Source organism: Podarcis tiliguerta (assembly GCF_965153285.1).
Source record: "Podarcis tiliguerta genome assembly, chromosome: 3".
Taxonomy (NCBI): Eukaryota; Metazoa; Chordata; class Lepidosauria; order Squamata; family Lacertidae; genus Podarcis; species Podarcis tiliguerta.
This window is the reverse complement of record NC_139536.1, coordinates 35,969,560-35,984,103: the sequence shown is the minus strand read 5'-3', so window position 1 is coordinate 35,984,103 and position 14,544 is coordinate 35,969,560. Positions and strand designations below refer to the sequence as shown.

Genomic DNA, 14,544 nt, shown 5'->3' with positions numbered 1-14,544 from the left:
TTTAGAGAGGGTATCTATCTCTTGTTACTGTCACTGGGAATGTAATCTCATTTTTGTTACCATTTTATAATTTAAGTCCTGCTGCCAATAACACTGTGTAGACCAAGAAAGCTTGGAGTTGCTACGGTAATCCATTTTACATTTTATGACTCCTTCAGGGTCCTAATATTTATTGTCTAATGGCCCTAAATCCTCTTAAATAGAAAATCTTCCAGGGACGCAAGTTCCAAACAAGAGTTATAGGTGCAGTAACCACATTTGTTTTTCTTATGCCCTCTGGAGTACACAGGGTTTTGCTGCAGACGGGTGCAGCATAGTTATGCCTCAGGAGCACTGATACGATGTGTCCTTATGGCTTGGTCATAAGAGCCAGGGGCGAGAATGTGTTGCTTCAAACTATAGCCTTACTTCTGAACAAAATGCATGGCAGGTCAAGGCTTTACTAGATGTACAGGATGCAAGTAGCACAGTTGTTTCAACTGGGTGTTTAGTGAAGCATTCCTGCAATACAAAGATAATTTTGATTCTAATCCATTTAATTATTATTTTTTTCTGAACTGTGTCCACAGGACTTATTATTGTGGATTGAGGGAAGGAGACATGGTGATATACTGGTTGCACACTTATCTAGTTCCAAAGAAAGCGTTGGTGGATGGGGTTGCTTTTGAACATTTGAAGCTGCTAGGTGAGATCATACAGGGATTTGGAGTGTGGTGTCATCAATGAGTTCTACCTGAGAAAGCAGGTAGTTAGCTTGATCGAGACCCAGGTGGCTTGTTTGACTTGGAGTGACTCTTCCCATCTTCAGCTGCTTCACCAGCTATGACGGTTCCTGGTTGAGGATAGCCTGGCCACAGTGGTCCATGATCTGGGAGCCCCCAACTGGGTTACAGTCATGCATTGTGCATGGACCTGTGCTTGAAGACAACTCAGAAGCTTCAGTTAGTGCAGAACACAGCAGCCACATCTGGTGGGGCTGGATAGGATGTTTTTTACACTGATCCCTAGGAGGCTACGCTGCCTGCCTGTTTGCTTCCAGGCCCAATTGAAGATGTTGGTTTCAACCTTTTAGTGTCCTGAACAACTTCAAGGCCCAAATACCTTGTCTCCCGTATACCTACCTGCCCATGTCTTAAGATCTGCTGCTTGAAGTGCAATACGTTTTTGCATGTTATGTGTCAACAAGGGAGAGAGCTTTCTCTGTTATGGTGCCCCAACAGGAAACCATCTCTGTTGGCTTTTTGGTGCCAAGTTAAAAAAAAAACAAAAAATTGTTTGCCCAGACTTCTGTCCCATTTTTTAAATCCATCCTGTTCTGCATCACTGCATTTTAAAATTGATTTGATAGTTTTACAGCCCTATGACAGTTTTGGTCTTGTTTTGTACATTGGCCTGATACCTATTTGATGAACAGTGGTTTTCATATATTTTAATAAATTAAATGGAACAGCTATTGGGTTCCCTGATCCCACTTACTGCCTAAGCCTTTACTATATGGCACAGGATAGATGAATACTGAACTACATCACCTTTTCTTTTTATGTAAGCCCCCATATTAAGTTTGTTTATTTATACATATACCATGCTTTTGCAAAACATCAGGGCAGTGTACATCTACAGAAAAACATTTAAAAGCAATACAAGCTAGACATTCCTGCATGTTATGTCCTGAGTGTGGAGATGGAGTTGATAGCCAAACTCCATATAATTACATTTGAGGTGTTTGACATCACTACCACGATATGCTTGCAGACTCGGTTAGACAGAGACCGAGAAGGCTTATTTTGCTCCCAGTGGTCTGCCATGCATAGCTGGCATGCTGCGCTTAGTTTGGTGAACCAGATTATTCTGTGTTATGTTAAATAAAGTAAAGATTTGGTTTGAAGCATGGAGCTTGGGCACCCGACACGCTTGAGTTGAATTATCAGCATAGATGAGTATCTCAGCATGTTTCTCATATTTTAAATGGTACTAATATAAGTATGCCTGAGAAGGTAAATGTTGCAAAGAAGATAAAGAACATAAAAAATGTAAATACTTAATAAATTATTAATAATTTCATTTCTGCAAAATAGTCGTAAGTTGCAAAGTGCTAAGCTTGTGAAATGGAGTCATTTGCCTCTCATCAAGCACACAGGCTGTTTAATTTTGCACAATGACTCATATTTGCATTGTTACCCTTTCACATTCCTGCATTTTACTGACGATGATCCTCCAGGGAGCTTTTCTGTTTTAGGCCAAATGGTCCCCAGGAGGCACGGGTCCCTACTACTTATTTTGAAAGTGCTGCAGATAAAAGTTTTATCCCCCAAACATGTTCCAAATGTTGACTTTTAGAATTTCTATTCATCACCTTAAATTTTATTTGAGCGAGAGCAAAATCCTTAATGGCGTCATGTTTATGAGGGAACCCACTTTTTATAGCTTTTCCTTGAAGATAATGACAGCAGATTCTGGCTTACTTCCAGAGTCATTTTGCACTTCTGGGGCTAATTTACTTTGCTTCCTGACAACTGGAGTAACCTGAAGTGAGTTAGGGAAGAGCAGGAACAAGTGCTCAATCAGCATAATTGCTTTTGCAAGAAACAACCTGGCTCTGCATATATGAAAGCAGCTTGATTATCACCATCCCTGGAGTCAAATTAAGCAAGGGGAAAGTCCCTATTGAATGAATACAAATGCAGAGCCTTCTTTGAACTTGTGTTCTCCTACAGTGTGCTGGGTGGGTGAGAGTCGCTAGGCTGTGAACTGCAAATCAGCCCTGAGTGCTCACTGGAAGGATAGATCCTGAAGAGGAGGGTCCAATATTTTGTCCACTTCATGAGAAGAGAGGACTCCCTGGAAAAGACACTGATGTTGGGAAAGTTTGAGGGCACAAGGAGAAGGGAATGGCAGAGGACGAGATGGTTGGACAGTGTTCTTGAAGCTACAAACATGAATCTGACCAAACTGCGGGTGGCAGTGGAGGACAGAAGTGCCTGGCGTGGTCTGGTCCATGGGGTCACGAAGAGTCGGACACGACTAAATGACTAAACAACAACAGACCTATTTGGATTTAGACACAGGAAGGAACCCACTTTCTGTGCATTTTGATTTTTTAAAAATGGGAAATAAGTAGAAACAGTAACTGGATAGTAATCTCCAGAGATAAAAATATCACTTGAATGCTTTGGAACAGGTGGTTAAGGAGATGGAGTTGCCGGATATGTTGAAGCCTCCCTGAGGAATCCTGCTTTAGAATAGAAATCCAAGGAAAGATACTGTTAAGGGATTTGGATTGGGCTGGGTGTCATTGTGGGATCCTCTTCAACCCTGTGATTCTAGAGATGAAAGACTGGGATATGGAGAAGGGGAGGACTGCTAATATGGGCAGACTAGTTCCTTGGTCAAGTCTTCTCTTTTGTAATATAAGCTAGGGCAATATGTTTCCATTGGAACTAAAGAGCTGGAAACATAAGTAAGGCAAAAGCGGCTATGCATCCTTCCTCACCTGGTTGGGTGTGATATCATTGAAAGATGCATGTCTGTGTGTGCAGGTCTGGCAGTATAAAAGAACAGTAGACAACTGGTGCTGGTGACTTGCAGTCTGTGAAGATCCAAATGCTAAAGTGCTGGGGTTCCCCTAGAAATCTGATGGGAATCAATATCTTTTGGAGCTAATGCTGTTAACCCCCATCTTATTCTCAGCCTGTATTTATAGCACTAAAATATAATATATTTTCAGTGACGTAATTTAAATCAATCCAAGGTACAGACTGAAACCTCTGAAATGTCTTCTTGCTTGAATAAGGAGCATGTATAATGGTACCTTTACAGAAGTTCCACAGATGTATAGCAACACAAAATGATGGTTTATTTCCATAATGGAAAAAATACTGTATCAATGAAATATTGCACTAACAGAGATGCCATGGCATAGGTCAGGTGTGACAACAGGAGTCAGATTCACTTGAATAAAAGTTTGATACTGAGTTCCATGTTGTGTTGAATATTATCATTGTGCATTATACCTAACTCAGAAATGACTGTACAGTTTCAATACTTTTTCCATGCCTATAGAAGAAATTTGAGATTAACACTACTGTGCTTAGTATTTACCTATAGAAGCTGGCTTCTTTCACATTGGTACAGGTGTGTTCTAAAGTGCTTCATATTATTTTCAAGATCATTTTTAGGGGACTTTTATAAATTATTCTGCCATCGTTGTGCAAAGGGAACTAAGGGTGGAAATAAAAGGTAGTTGTAGACTATTTTTGTTGTTCTCCATGGGGAGACAGGCTACAAGTTTTTATGAATAGAAACTTGCTTTGCCCATGAAACAAAGGTTGCTGAAAGCCGATGTGCTGCCTGTGTGATTGATAAATCTAGGTTGTGCTGGTTGAGTGGAACTGTTCAAAGAACAAAGTCTTGTGCTAGGATATATTATCTTTTGCCATCAAAGGGCAAACCACTCTGTCAAGGAGCAGCAAGTCAATCTACCACAGCAAATAATTTGGCTATTACTCATAAACAGCAGATTCACCACTGCCTTCTGGAAAAAAACTGTTACCTTTTCCAGAACATTTCCCCTGTCGAGAATTAAGAAGAGTTATTAATTTGGGACAACTTACGATGCTCAACACGTGTGCAGAGCGCGCTGAGGGGAAACTCTACTCTCTGCCTCCTCTCCCTCAGCTTGTCTTTCCCTGTCTGGGTAAAATGTGATAGGCTAGGACATGATGTAATTTGTTTCAAAGATAAATTATGTGGCAATTTATTCCAAAGGACAATTGGGTGACTAATCTTCCACCATTCCTGACACACAGCTGTAGTAAAATGCAGATCAGGTTGGTTGTTTTAAAGGGGGAAGCATTTAATTTGTTTTTTTATTTCCAGCATAAGTGAGCTAGCTAATGAAATATTTGTGAGCCTCCTGGCATGTGATAACATATTTCCTATATCTAAAAGTGTTTTGCCAGATGTAGTATTTGATTTGATTTACAAGCTCATCCAAGAACAAGATAAATGATGACATTAACTCCAGTTCTAACTATTGGCCTCCCCTCTCAGTCTTTTATCAGCAAACAGGGACTGTTAGGATTCTGGGCACCCATCCATATCTTTAAACATTTAATACTAATAAGGTGTAATTGACATGGAATTCAAGCAAACAGGCTCTATTAAGGCTATCGCTTCTAAGAAACTAACTTTTTGTGTGAAAGCATCTTACATAGAATGTGAAATAAATCAAAGCCCTGGCCTAATTGTGCAGCTTTACAGCATCATTTTTAGAATATTGGTCTCTTTTGTGTAAGCTTTAAATGCTTATTGATTTCTTCCAGTTTGAGGCAACTTCCATGGAAAAATAAGATCCCACATGAAGAAGCAAGGTGATGGCAGTTGGACATTAACATAAAGCTGTTTTGATCAAAGCAGCACAAAGCTGGTGCAGCACATTGTCTCACTTTTAAAAGCACTTTCATAAAGACAAGTATACACCGTGTCATTTTGTACAACTCTATGACCTGGGTGCGACGTTGTTTTTTTGTCTTATGACAAACATCTTATGAAACACATCCTTGCCATTGCAACCTAATACAGCATTCAGATATGCCGTTTGAATTCCTGTTTTCTAAATAACTCCTGTCTTGTTAAATCCTGGCCACTTTTGACATGCCAAAACCAACTCAGCATGAGTTTGGCGGTCTGGCTGGAGGTTTCTGTCCCCTCCCCACAAAACACAGAAGACTCAGACACACTGACCAGATGTTTGGAAGCTGTGGCTGGATGGTTACGTGGGAGCCGGTTGAAGTTAAATCCTTCGAAGACAGAGGTCCTCTGGTTGGGACGGGATGATATGGGATTGAGGGGGCAACTCCCATCTCTTGCAGGGGTGCAATTAGTGCCAGCATCGTCCGTTAAGAGTTTGGGTGTAATCTTCAATGCCTCCCTCTCTATGGAGGCACAGATTACAGCTATAACAAAGGCGGCATTTTTTCTTCTCCGCCAAGCTAAGCAGTTGGCTCCTTATCTCTCTCGCCCTGACCTAGCCACTGTGATCCACGTAACGGTCACCTCCAGACTGGATTATTGTAACTCGCTCTATGTGGGGCTGCCCTTGAGACTGACCCAGAAACTCCAGCGGGTGCAGAATGCCGCGGCGAGACTCCTTATGGGGTCTTCGCTGCGAGATCACATTCATCCGGTACTATACCATCTGCACTGGCTCCCGGTGGAGTACAGGATCAGGTTTAAGGTGCTGGTTTTAACCTTTAAAGCCCTATACGGCCTAGGACCCTCATACCTACAGGACCGCCTCTCCTGGTATGCCCCACAGAGGAACCTACGGTCTGCAAATAAAAACATCCTGAAGGTCCCAGGCCTCAGAGAGGTTAGGCTGGCTTCAACTAGAGCCAGGGCTTTCTCGGCTGCGGCTCCAATCTGGTGGAACGCTCTGTCACAAGAGACCAGGGCCCTGCGGGACCTGACATCTTTCCGCAGAGCCTGCAAGACAGAGTTGTTCCACCAAGCCTTTGGTCAGGGCGCAGCCTGACTCCCTCCTCTGGCAACCTGCACAGAATTTTGCTTAACGGTTGCCATTAATTTGATTTTAATTAATTTTTATAATGAAATGTTTTTAGAATGTTGGATTATTTGATTGTTTGATTATTTGATTGTTGTTAGCTGCCCTGCGCCCGGCTTCGGCTGGGGGGCGGTGGGATATAAATAATTATAATTATTATTATTATTAAATTATCTGAGATTATTTCTGTGTTTACTATGGCAGCGACAGACTTTAGTATCTTTTGGTTACCTCTTTGCTTCTGAGAGTGCCTTGTTCATTGTCCATAGAGAACAGCAGGCACCAGATCATTTAGACTGTAACTTATTTACTGACATGGATGCCAACCAAATGCTAATTTCTATCAAGTGGGATGTGAATTATTCTAAGAGAAAAGCCATGTGGTTCAGGAAATAGGTTCACTCTCAAGTTACAGAGTTCAGATCCATGGAGTTGTCACTTGCCGATTTTCTGAAAAACGTACAATGAACTTGCTTCACTTTTCTAGTAGAAAAACAATCAGTGTCAAAATTCATTAAACTTGAAGCCTCAGAGGCTGGGTTCAGATGTAAAGCAAATCCATGGTTTGTGCAAACCATTGTTAAGAACCATATCATTGTTTGATCATCTACATGTATAACAGACAACCAGTGCTTGTCTGCTTTTGTTTCCCATCTATTCAGGACCCAGCTTAATAAGTCCACTTGAATCTCCAAGAAGGGAGGAGAGATGAGGCACAACAGACACAAGGCTTGTTCATATCTCAGCTTGATAAGCCAAGATATATGTTTGTGAAAACTGAGCCATTAAAAGAAACCATAGTTTACCTAAACAAGCCATGGTTTCATGTTACATTTTTGTAACATGATATGTAACATGAGATATGTAACATGATACAGATATGTAACATGAGAATCCTAAAATGTCTTAGAAGCAGCTTGAACTGCTTCTATGTCAGTACTATGGTTAAATATACATTACTGAAAGCTGTCGGGGGAAGTACCAGGCTAGGGCTTTCTGCTGGTTGATACTAATAATGGGTTAGATTTTGCTTTTGTTTTATGTCATCTTCCATCATTATGTGCTTTCTGGTCTTGGATAGGGCAAGTTTACCGCTTCTGCACACTGGAGGGCACGTGGCTGCTGGAGGAAAATTCCACCATTCCATGGAGAAACATATCTGAGTGTATGGCTACTGATGAAGTAAGTGCCTAAGATTTTGCTGAAATAGTCACTAGCCTGTATGCCAGATCCTCTGTCCCCAGAGACTGTTACAGCAGTAGTAATGGTAGTGATGTTTTTTAGATGTAAGTTTTCTGTTAGGTAATAAAGCATGCTACCCACTGCTGGTTGCTCGAATTCAGATTGTTTCAAAGCTTCAGTGGAATTAAAACAAGTAGCATGGGCATGGCATTCTTTGGCCCCAATGTTTATCAGGGCTGATACCAATTATTGCAACCAGTATAGAGGCTGCAAATGTTGAAGGAAATTCCTTGCATGTGTGACCATAGGGGGGAGAAAGCAAGATAATACACTGACAATGTGGTATAATTCTGAGTGGTTTCTCCCTTTACAAGATACTTGTGAAAGGCAGTGGAAAATGGATGGGGTTGCAAAACTCATCTTTTTAGCAGTTTTGTATTTTCATTTACATTGCCTTCAGCTGGGCAGTACCGACTTAGACTATTATAATAACCACATGGACTTTTTTGGAGAAACTCTGTGAACACATACCAGCTTAAACCATGGGTAGGCAAACTAAGGCCTGGGACCCAGATCTGGCCCAATCGCCTTCTAAATCTGGCCCGCGGAAGGTCCAGGAATCAGTGTGTTTTTACATGAGTAGAATGTGTCCTTTTATTTAAAATGCATCTCTGGGTTATTTGTGGGGCATAGGAATTCATTCACCCCCCCCCAAACAAAAATATAGTCTGGCCCCCCGCAAGGTGTGAGGGACAATGGACCAGCCCCATGCTGAAAAAGTTTGCTGACTCCTGTCTTAAACCAAAAGATTTCAATGCTCAGAGGTTTCTGAAGTAGTCTGTGTTGCCCCACAAAGTTTTGCAACAAGCCAAAGTACTTGCAAGCAATTTGTTGGAAACTTTAAGACTTAAGAAAACTTAAGAAAGCTGAATGCAAAGCTGTATAAATGTTCCTCATCACATGAAATTAGTTGGGGGCAGTCCAGTGGAAGTCAGACTACCATAATTACTATTGAACATAAATATAGCACTTCAGAGTTTGCAGCACAGTAATCTTCACAACTAGGAACGTGGGTGGCGCTGTGGGTTAAGCCACAGAGCCTAGGACTTGCTGATCAGAAGGTCAGCGGTTTGAATCTCTGCGACGGGGTGAGCTCCCGTTACTCGGTCCCTGCTCCTGCCAACCTAGCAGTTCGAAAGCACGTCAAAGTGCAAGTAGATAAATAGGTACCACTCTGGCGGGAATGTAAACGGCATTTCTGTGCATTGCTCTGGTTCGCCAGAAGTGGCTTAGTCATACTGGCCACATGACCCGGAAGCTGTACACCGGCTCCCTCAGCCAATAAAGCGAGATGAGCGCCGCAACCCCAGAGTCTGCCACGACTGGACCTAATGGTCCAGGGTACCTTTACCCTTTACCTTTAATCTTCAAAACAACTCTGTGAGGTAAGGTTATATTGGGCTGAGGTTAAGAGATGGAGGGCTGCTTAGAACCACCTTGTGATCCTCCCCGACAAAGGTGAGATTGAAAGTGGTGATTTTCAAGCTCATTTTAGACATCATGCTACATCAGCCTTTGGCTACAATTGTTTACTGTATGGGTGAGCTTCATGCTCTCAGGGATAATCTTCTGGAGGTCAGAAACAAACATTATAAGGGTCACTTTTCTTTCTTTCTGACATTCCCTTCTCTCTTTCTCCCCATGCATTGGGCTGCTGGGGGAGAGATAAGCCATTTCTACTGCAGGTGTGAAGGGCTTTTGTCCCGCCTCCTCCCTCCAAAGGTTTAAACTCCCATTCTGTCCCCCCCCCCCACTACCTTCTTGTCCACCTCTCCCTCTGGGCTCTTCCAGCCAGCATGAAATTAGTCTAAGGGTCACATGTTACTGACCGCGGTCTACATTGCCATGTTACGATTATTCAGCAGAAGTGGGAAGAATACAAATAGAGAACTGGGCAGGAGAGAAATTCTGCAAGTTTGAAGTGAGGTTAATTAAAATGCAGGAAACCCCCAAGCTTGCTTCCCCATCTATTTTCTCATTCTTTTGAATGCCTGTGACATAGCTGAAGATGATGTTCGGAGAAGCTGAATTGCTGTAATACAAACCACATGCAGGGACATTTTTTGTCTCCATTGGCTGTTTAAAAGATTATTTCACAGTTGTGTAGAAAGCTGCCAACAAGACAGATGCTTAACGACAGTGCTTGGTCGTTTGGCACCTGTCTCGTTTCCATAAAATAGAGTGCTTTGGGGGGTAATGATTTAGAAACCCTGAATACTGTGTTGTGTCCTGAAATGTAAATACTGATTTTTATTTTCAATTTTAGACAACCCCACCAACTTATTCTCGCACTGTTTAGAGCCATAGATAAAAATAGAACTCAGAACAACCTTTAGATTTGGGTAGGGTGAAGGTCATCATGTGGCTTGGCTGTAGCTGTCCTTGAGCATGAAATCCAACTGGAAAAATTGAAGCTCAGAGGAATGGTCACAGACTAACAATTGGTCCAGGCAGAGCTCATTAAAATAAATGGAAGTTCTGCCAGTGACTTATGAATTTCACCTATAGTTCTGCTGCTCGTGTCTTAAGTTTGTGCCCTTTGCAATTTCAAACTAACTCCATGCATTGGTTATTAATTTAAAGTTGGCTGACACATGTAGTTACTGCTCTCCCTTCTGTTCTGAATTCTTCTTTCCTTTTCCAAATTAGTCTTCCATTTAAAAACAGCAACACCCCTCCACACAATCCAAATCACTCACAAGACATTTGGGTGGCATATCTCATATACTGCCAGCTCACGTGATCCTGGAGAATTTCCCCTTTCCTGTGTGAGAGGGGGCAGCACTCTATTTGTACAGGGGACAAAACACCACTCCAGTATCAAGATACAAAAATTAGGGCCAAATTAGGCTCAATAACAGACTTCCATATTTGGGTTTGAGTTTCATTTTATTATTTTCATGTAATGAGTTTTTAAGCTTTCAGGATAAGTTATGCTCCCAGGGCACATCGTCCTGAACAAAAAAAGAACACATGGTTCTGGGATTGGACTTGGATATATTGGACTTGATGTTTGTGATCTGTACTACTTGCCTATGTTTTGTATAAGATTGTTGGCTTTGCAGTTCTGTTTATCCACTCAACTATGCCTTGCGTTGACCATCTGCTCATCTTAGAGGATTTTGAGGAAGCTGGGTTCGTCCAATAACCATATCCTTCCATTGCGTTCTTATGTTATCTTCTTTTAGGACTCACCAGAAGGCCACATGCTATTCCTTTCTGCCATCTATACCACTGGATATGCTCTTTCCTTCTCGGCCCTTGTCATAGCCACTGGCATCCTCCTGGGGTTCAGGTAACCTTGATATGCCTACAAAGAGTCATGAACTCCAAATTGTAAATAGCATTTGACTAGTACTAATGATGCCTGTTGCAAAATTTCAAGAACCTCAAACGTTTGAATGCAATAAAATGGGAAGTCAAAGGCAGCATAAAGGTGAGCTTCACATAAACGGTGGAGGAGTTTAAAGAGTTTGTTGTAAACTGTTACATACATATAGTGGGGAAACTGTGGTGCAAGAATAGAGTGCCCAAATTCGCTGTGTTATAACCAATAGTGATAATATTTTGCCTTCATCAGTCAGAACCATACTGGGCTATCACTTGTTCTTGGTGTGCTGCACATCGGAAACAGCTGATATTTGTGCTTAATAGAGAGACATAAACTCTCCTGCCCCCCTCCCCCGAAGAGGTATTAGTTTGATGCTATAGTAACAGATGTAAAACCTGAAATCACTATTAACTCAGATATGGCTGAACTATTGTGTAGGAACATTTTGCTTTGTATCATAGACAGAGCATTTTTATTTCGATGGAGGGACAAAACTGCCTTGCTCTACTGCACATTTCTTTTCAGATGGGGTTTGTTATTAGGTGGCAGAAAGACAAAGGGAGAAGAAATGGTTGAGATTCTTGAATAAAGGATTGCTGTTACATTGATACTGGGTTCTAGCTACTGAGTTGAATTTTTTTTCTTTTTGACAGGTTGTGATTTCTGTTCTCCTAGAGCATGACTGAGATTCATAATGAATGTTCATTGTTACTTATTGTGAGCCTAGAGGGGAAATCATGCTCCCACAACAGTCCATATAGTTCTTAAGTGGCATATCGGTATAGAGGCTTATCTTGCTTTTCAAACAATAGGTAGTAAATATCAGAACTTCTCTTGATGCTTCTGCCACAGCCCCCTGCAGATTTGCCCAGTGCACAGAAAGCTAAGGCATGCCTCACGAAATGCATTTCTTTATCTAAAGAGATTTGAAGATCAGTATAAAAAACTCTGTTCTTTAAATCCCTCTCCTGTGACCACTTTAGTAAAAATTCAAAATAGTTCCCCACTTCTCCACATCTTTTTTAGTCTAAATGTGGTTTGGAGCTTCTCGGGGTGAAGGCATTATAAGTTTTCCTTTGCCTTTAACATGAGAAGAAATCCCTGCAGCTATTCCTGAATTATATGCCGTGACTCATTTGCCCACTTCAGTTTTGAGCGGAGTCCCCTTGTTGCCCTGTTCGACAATTGTTACAGCCTACACGTTTGAGTAACTTAAACATGATGATTATTTTTCAGGCATCTGCACTGCACCAGGAACTACATTCACTTGAACCTTTTTACCTCATTTATCCTCCGTGCTATATCCATCTTCATTAAAGACTCCGTGATAACTTGGATGTATAGGACAGCCCCTCGTGAACAGCAGTGGGAGAGTTTATTCTCTTATCAGGTAGGGGGATGAGGCCAAAACACCTTTAGTATCAGTGATCCTGTGACTCAATATGTTGTTGTTGTTGTTTAGTCGTTCAGTCGTGTCCGACTCTTCGTGACCCCATGGACCAGAGCACGCCAGGCACTCCTGTCTTCGTGACTCAATATATTTGTATTTAACTTTCCATCTTCATTTGAAGGAAAAGGTGCCCTGGGATGTCTTGTTAGATTTGCACACTTCTAGAGGTTTGCTCTCAGTGCTAGTCTTCCAACTGCCACAATTTCAGTTGTGAATGATTTTTCTGATACAGTTGAAATCTCCCTTGGTGCTCTTGTTGTATAAAACTTTTCCTCTGTGCTCCATTTTATTTGTCATTTTCTTTCCCTGAGATGAGAAGGAAGCAACCAATTCTTTTTCTGACAAGTGTCTGTTGAACTATGTCTCTTTAGCTACTATTCCAATATCCCAACAAACATCTAGAAATATTACCTCAAAAAACCAAAGACTACGTTGGGAAAGGTACCAGAGTTTTCCCAAAGCAGAAGGTCTGGGATTCCTGAACAGTTCTGCCCTATCCCATTATTAGACTTGGTAAACAATTCCACTTTGGTTTGATATTTGAACTGTGTCAGCCAAAAAAGTGGGAATTCAGTCGTCTCTGTTCCCTGATTTTGTGAGGACTGACCATCCCTGCTTTTACACTGATCGGTAGCTGTGAGAAATGGCTTGGATCCTGAGAGACTCAAACAGTAGGAAGGTTGCCAAAGGGGACTTGTCTGCCTCCTGCACTCCCTGAAAGCCTCTCTGAAGAGTTGGAGAGACTCTCTTGGATAGTATGGGATGGGGCATTCAATGAGAAAGGAGGAAATTGCCAAAATTGAGCAGAGGTCCCTTATACAGGTGGGCTTCCACTTGAACAAGGTGCCTCTGTCTAATTTTAGATGACTTCCTCACCAGCCCATCCTGCCATGTTTAACAGGGGCCTCTGACCCTCTGAATAAGCTTTTCATAGACAGACACATAGGTATATGTACACACATACTTGGGGGATGTAGTGGAAAAGCTATGCTCCTGTTGAATTTGTTATCTTTTGTTCAAAATACAATTAACACTCTCAGAAGGTTTTTTAAAAATGCCGTTTCTAGCCAAGTACTGGCTGGGGGAATCTGGTATCTGTCATGTCAGGTGCACTCCTGCTTTTGCTTACTTGTCTTTCACAAGGCATCCTGTATTCACTAATTTCTCTGTTCTTCTGTTTCAGGAGTCGCTTAGTTGTCGCTTGGTCTTTGTGATGATGCAATATTGTGTGATTGCCAACTACTATTGGCTGTTGGTGGAGGGAATGTACTTGTATACGCTGCTGGCACTATCTGTTTTTTCTGAGCAGAGAATCTTTCGGCTCTACCTTTTTGTTGGCTGGGGTAAGTGAGTCTCTCCTCTCTCCCCACCTGCCACCATTTTTAATGAAAAAGTGCATTTCTCTGCTTGAGTGCCCTAGAATAAATGAAATTGAAGCAGGAGCAGGGGTAGCATTGTCTTTTGCAGTAAAAGAAGTACTAACCATTTGATCTACTTTCTTTTCTCTTTTTGCCGCTAAACTCAGATGCCTCTTTAAGACAACAACATAGCCATCATTTTTATACTTGTGTTAGGATCTTCTTCTGCTAGGCTTGGGCTTGCTACTCTATCACCCATCAGTGGTGAGGATGGTCTTCTTTTAAGAAGCATGCAAAGGGGCAGGGATGAAGCTGCTCTCAAGTGGGCCACAATGATAGCCTTTCTTGTAGCGTACGCGTCCCTTGGAAATGAGTATTTCACAATACTCATTTCCAAGGGAGTGTATGAAGACCAGCAAACCAAATCTCTATTAACCGCACTATGATTTTGCCAACCAATTGTAGTTCAAGTGGCTTTTGCCATGAAAAGGCTATCTGCCTGGTAGTTATATACATTGCAAAATTGGGACTGACCAGGCAAGAAATGTATCACATATATCAGGCACATTCTTAATATCTCTTTGTCAAACTATTATGAAGT

General features: G+C 41.7%; 1 protein-coding gene across 2 annotated transcripts in view; it reads left to right on the top strand.

Moving 5' to 3' along the window:
- The window catches only part of GLP1R (glucagon like peptide 1 receptor), a 97,287-nt gene that overhangs the window by 48,271 nt on the left and 34,472 nt on the right, over positions 1-14,544 (top strand). Inside the window, exons 1-5 of one of the 2 annotated variants that reach the window (XM_083434517.1) lie at positions 593-685; positions 7,644-7,744; positions 10,993-11,099; positions 12,372-12,525; positions 13,769-13,928. In XM_083434517.1, coding sequence (XP_083290643.1) covers positions 601-685; positions 7,644-7,744; positions 10,993-11,099; positions 12,372-12,525; positions 13,769-13,928 — 607 coding nt within the window. In that variant the 5' untranslated portion in view covers positions 593-600. Of the gene's footprint in view, positions 1-592; positions 686-7,643; positions 7,745-10,992; positions 11,100-12,371; positions 12,526-13,768; positions 13,929-14,544 lie in introns of those variants that run through there. The other variant, XM_083434516.1, reaches the window with a different exon arrangement.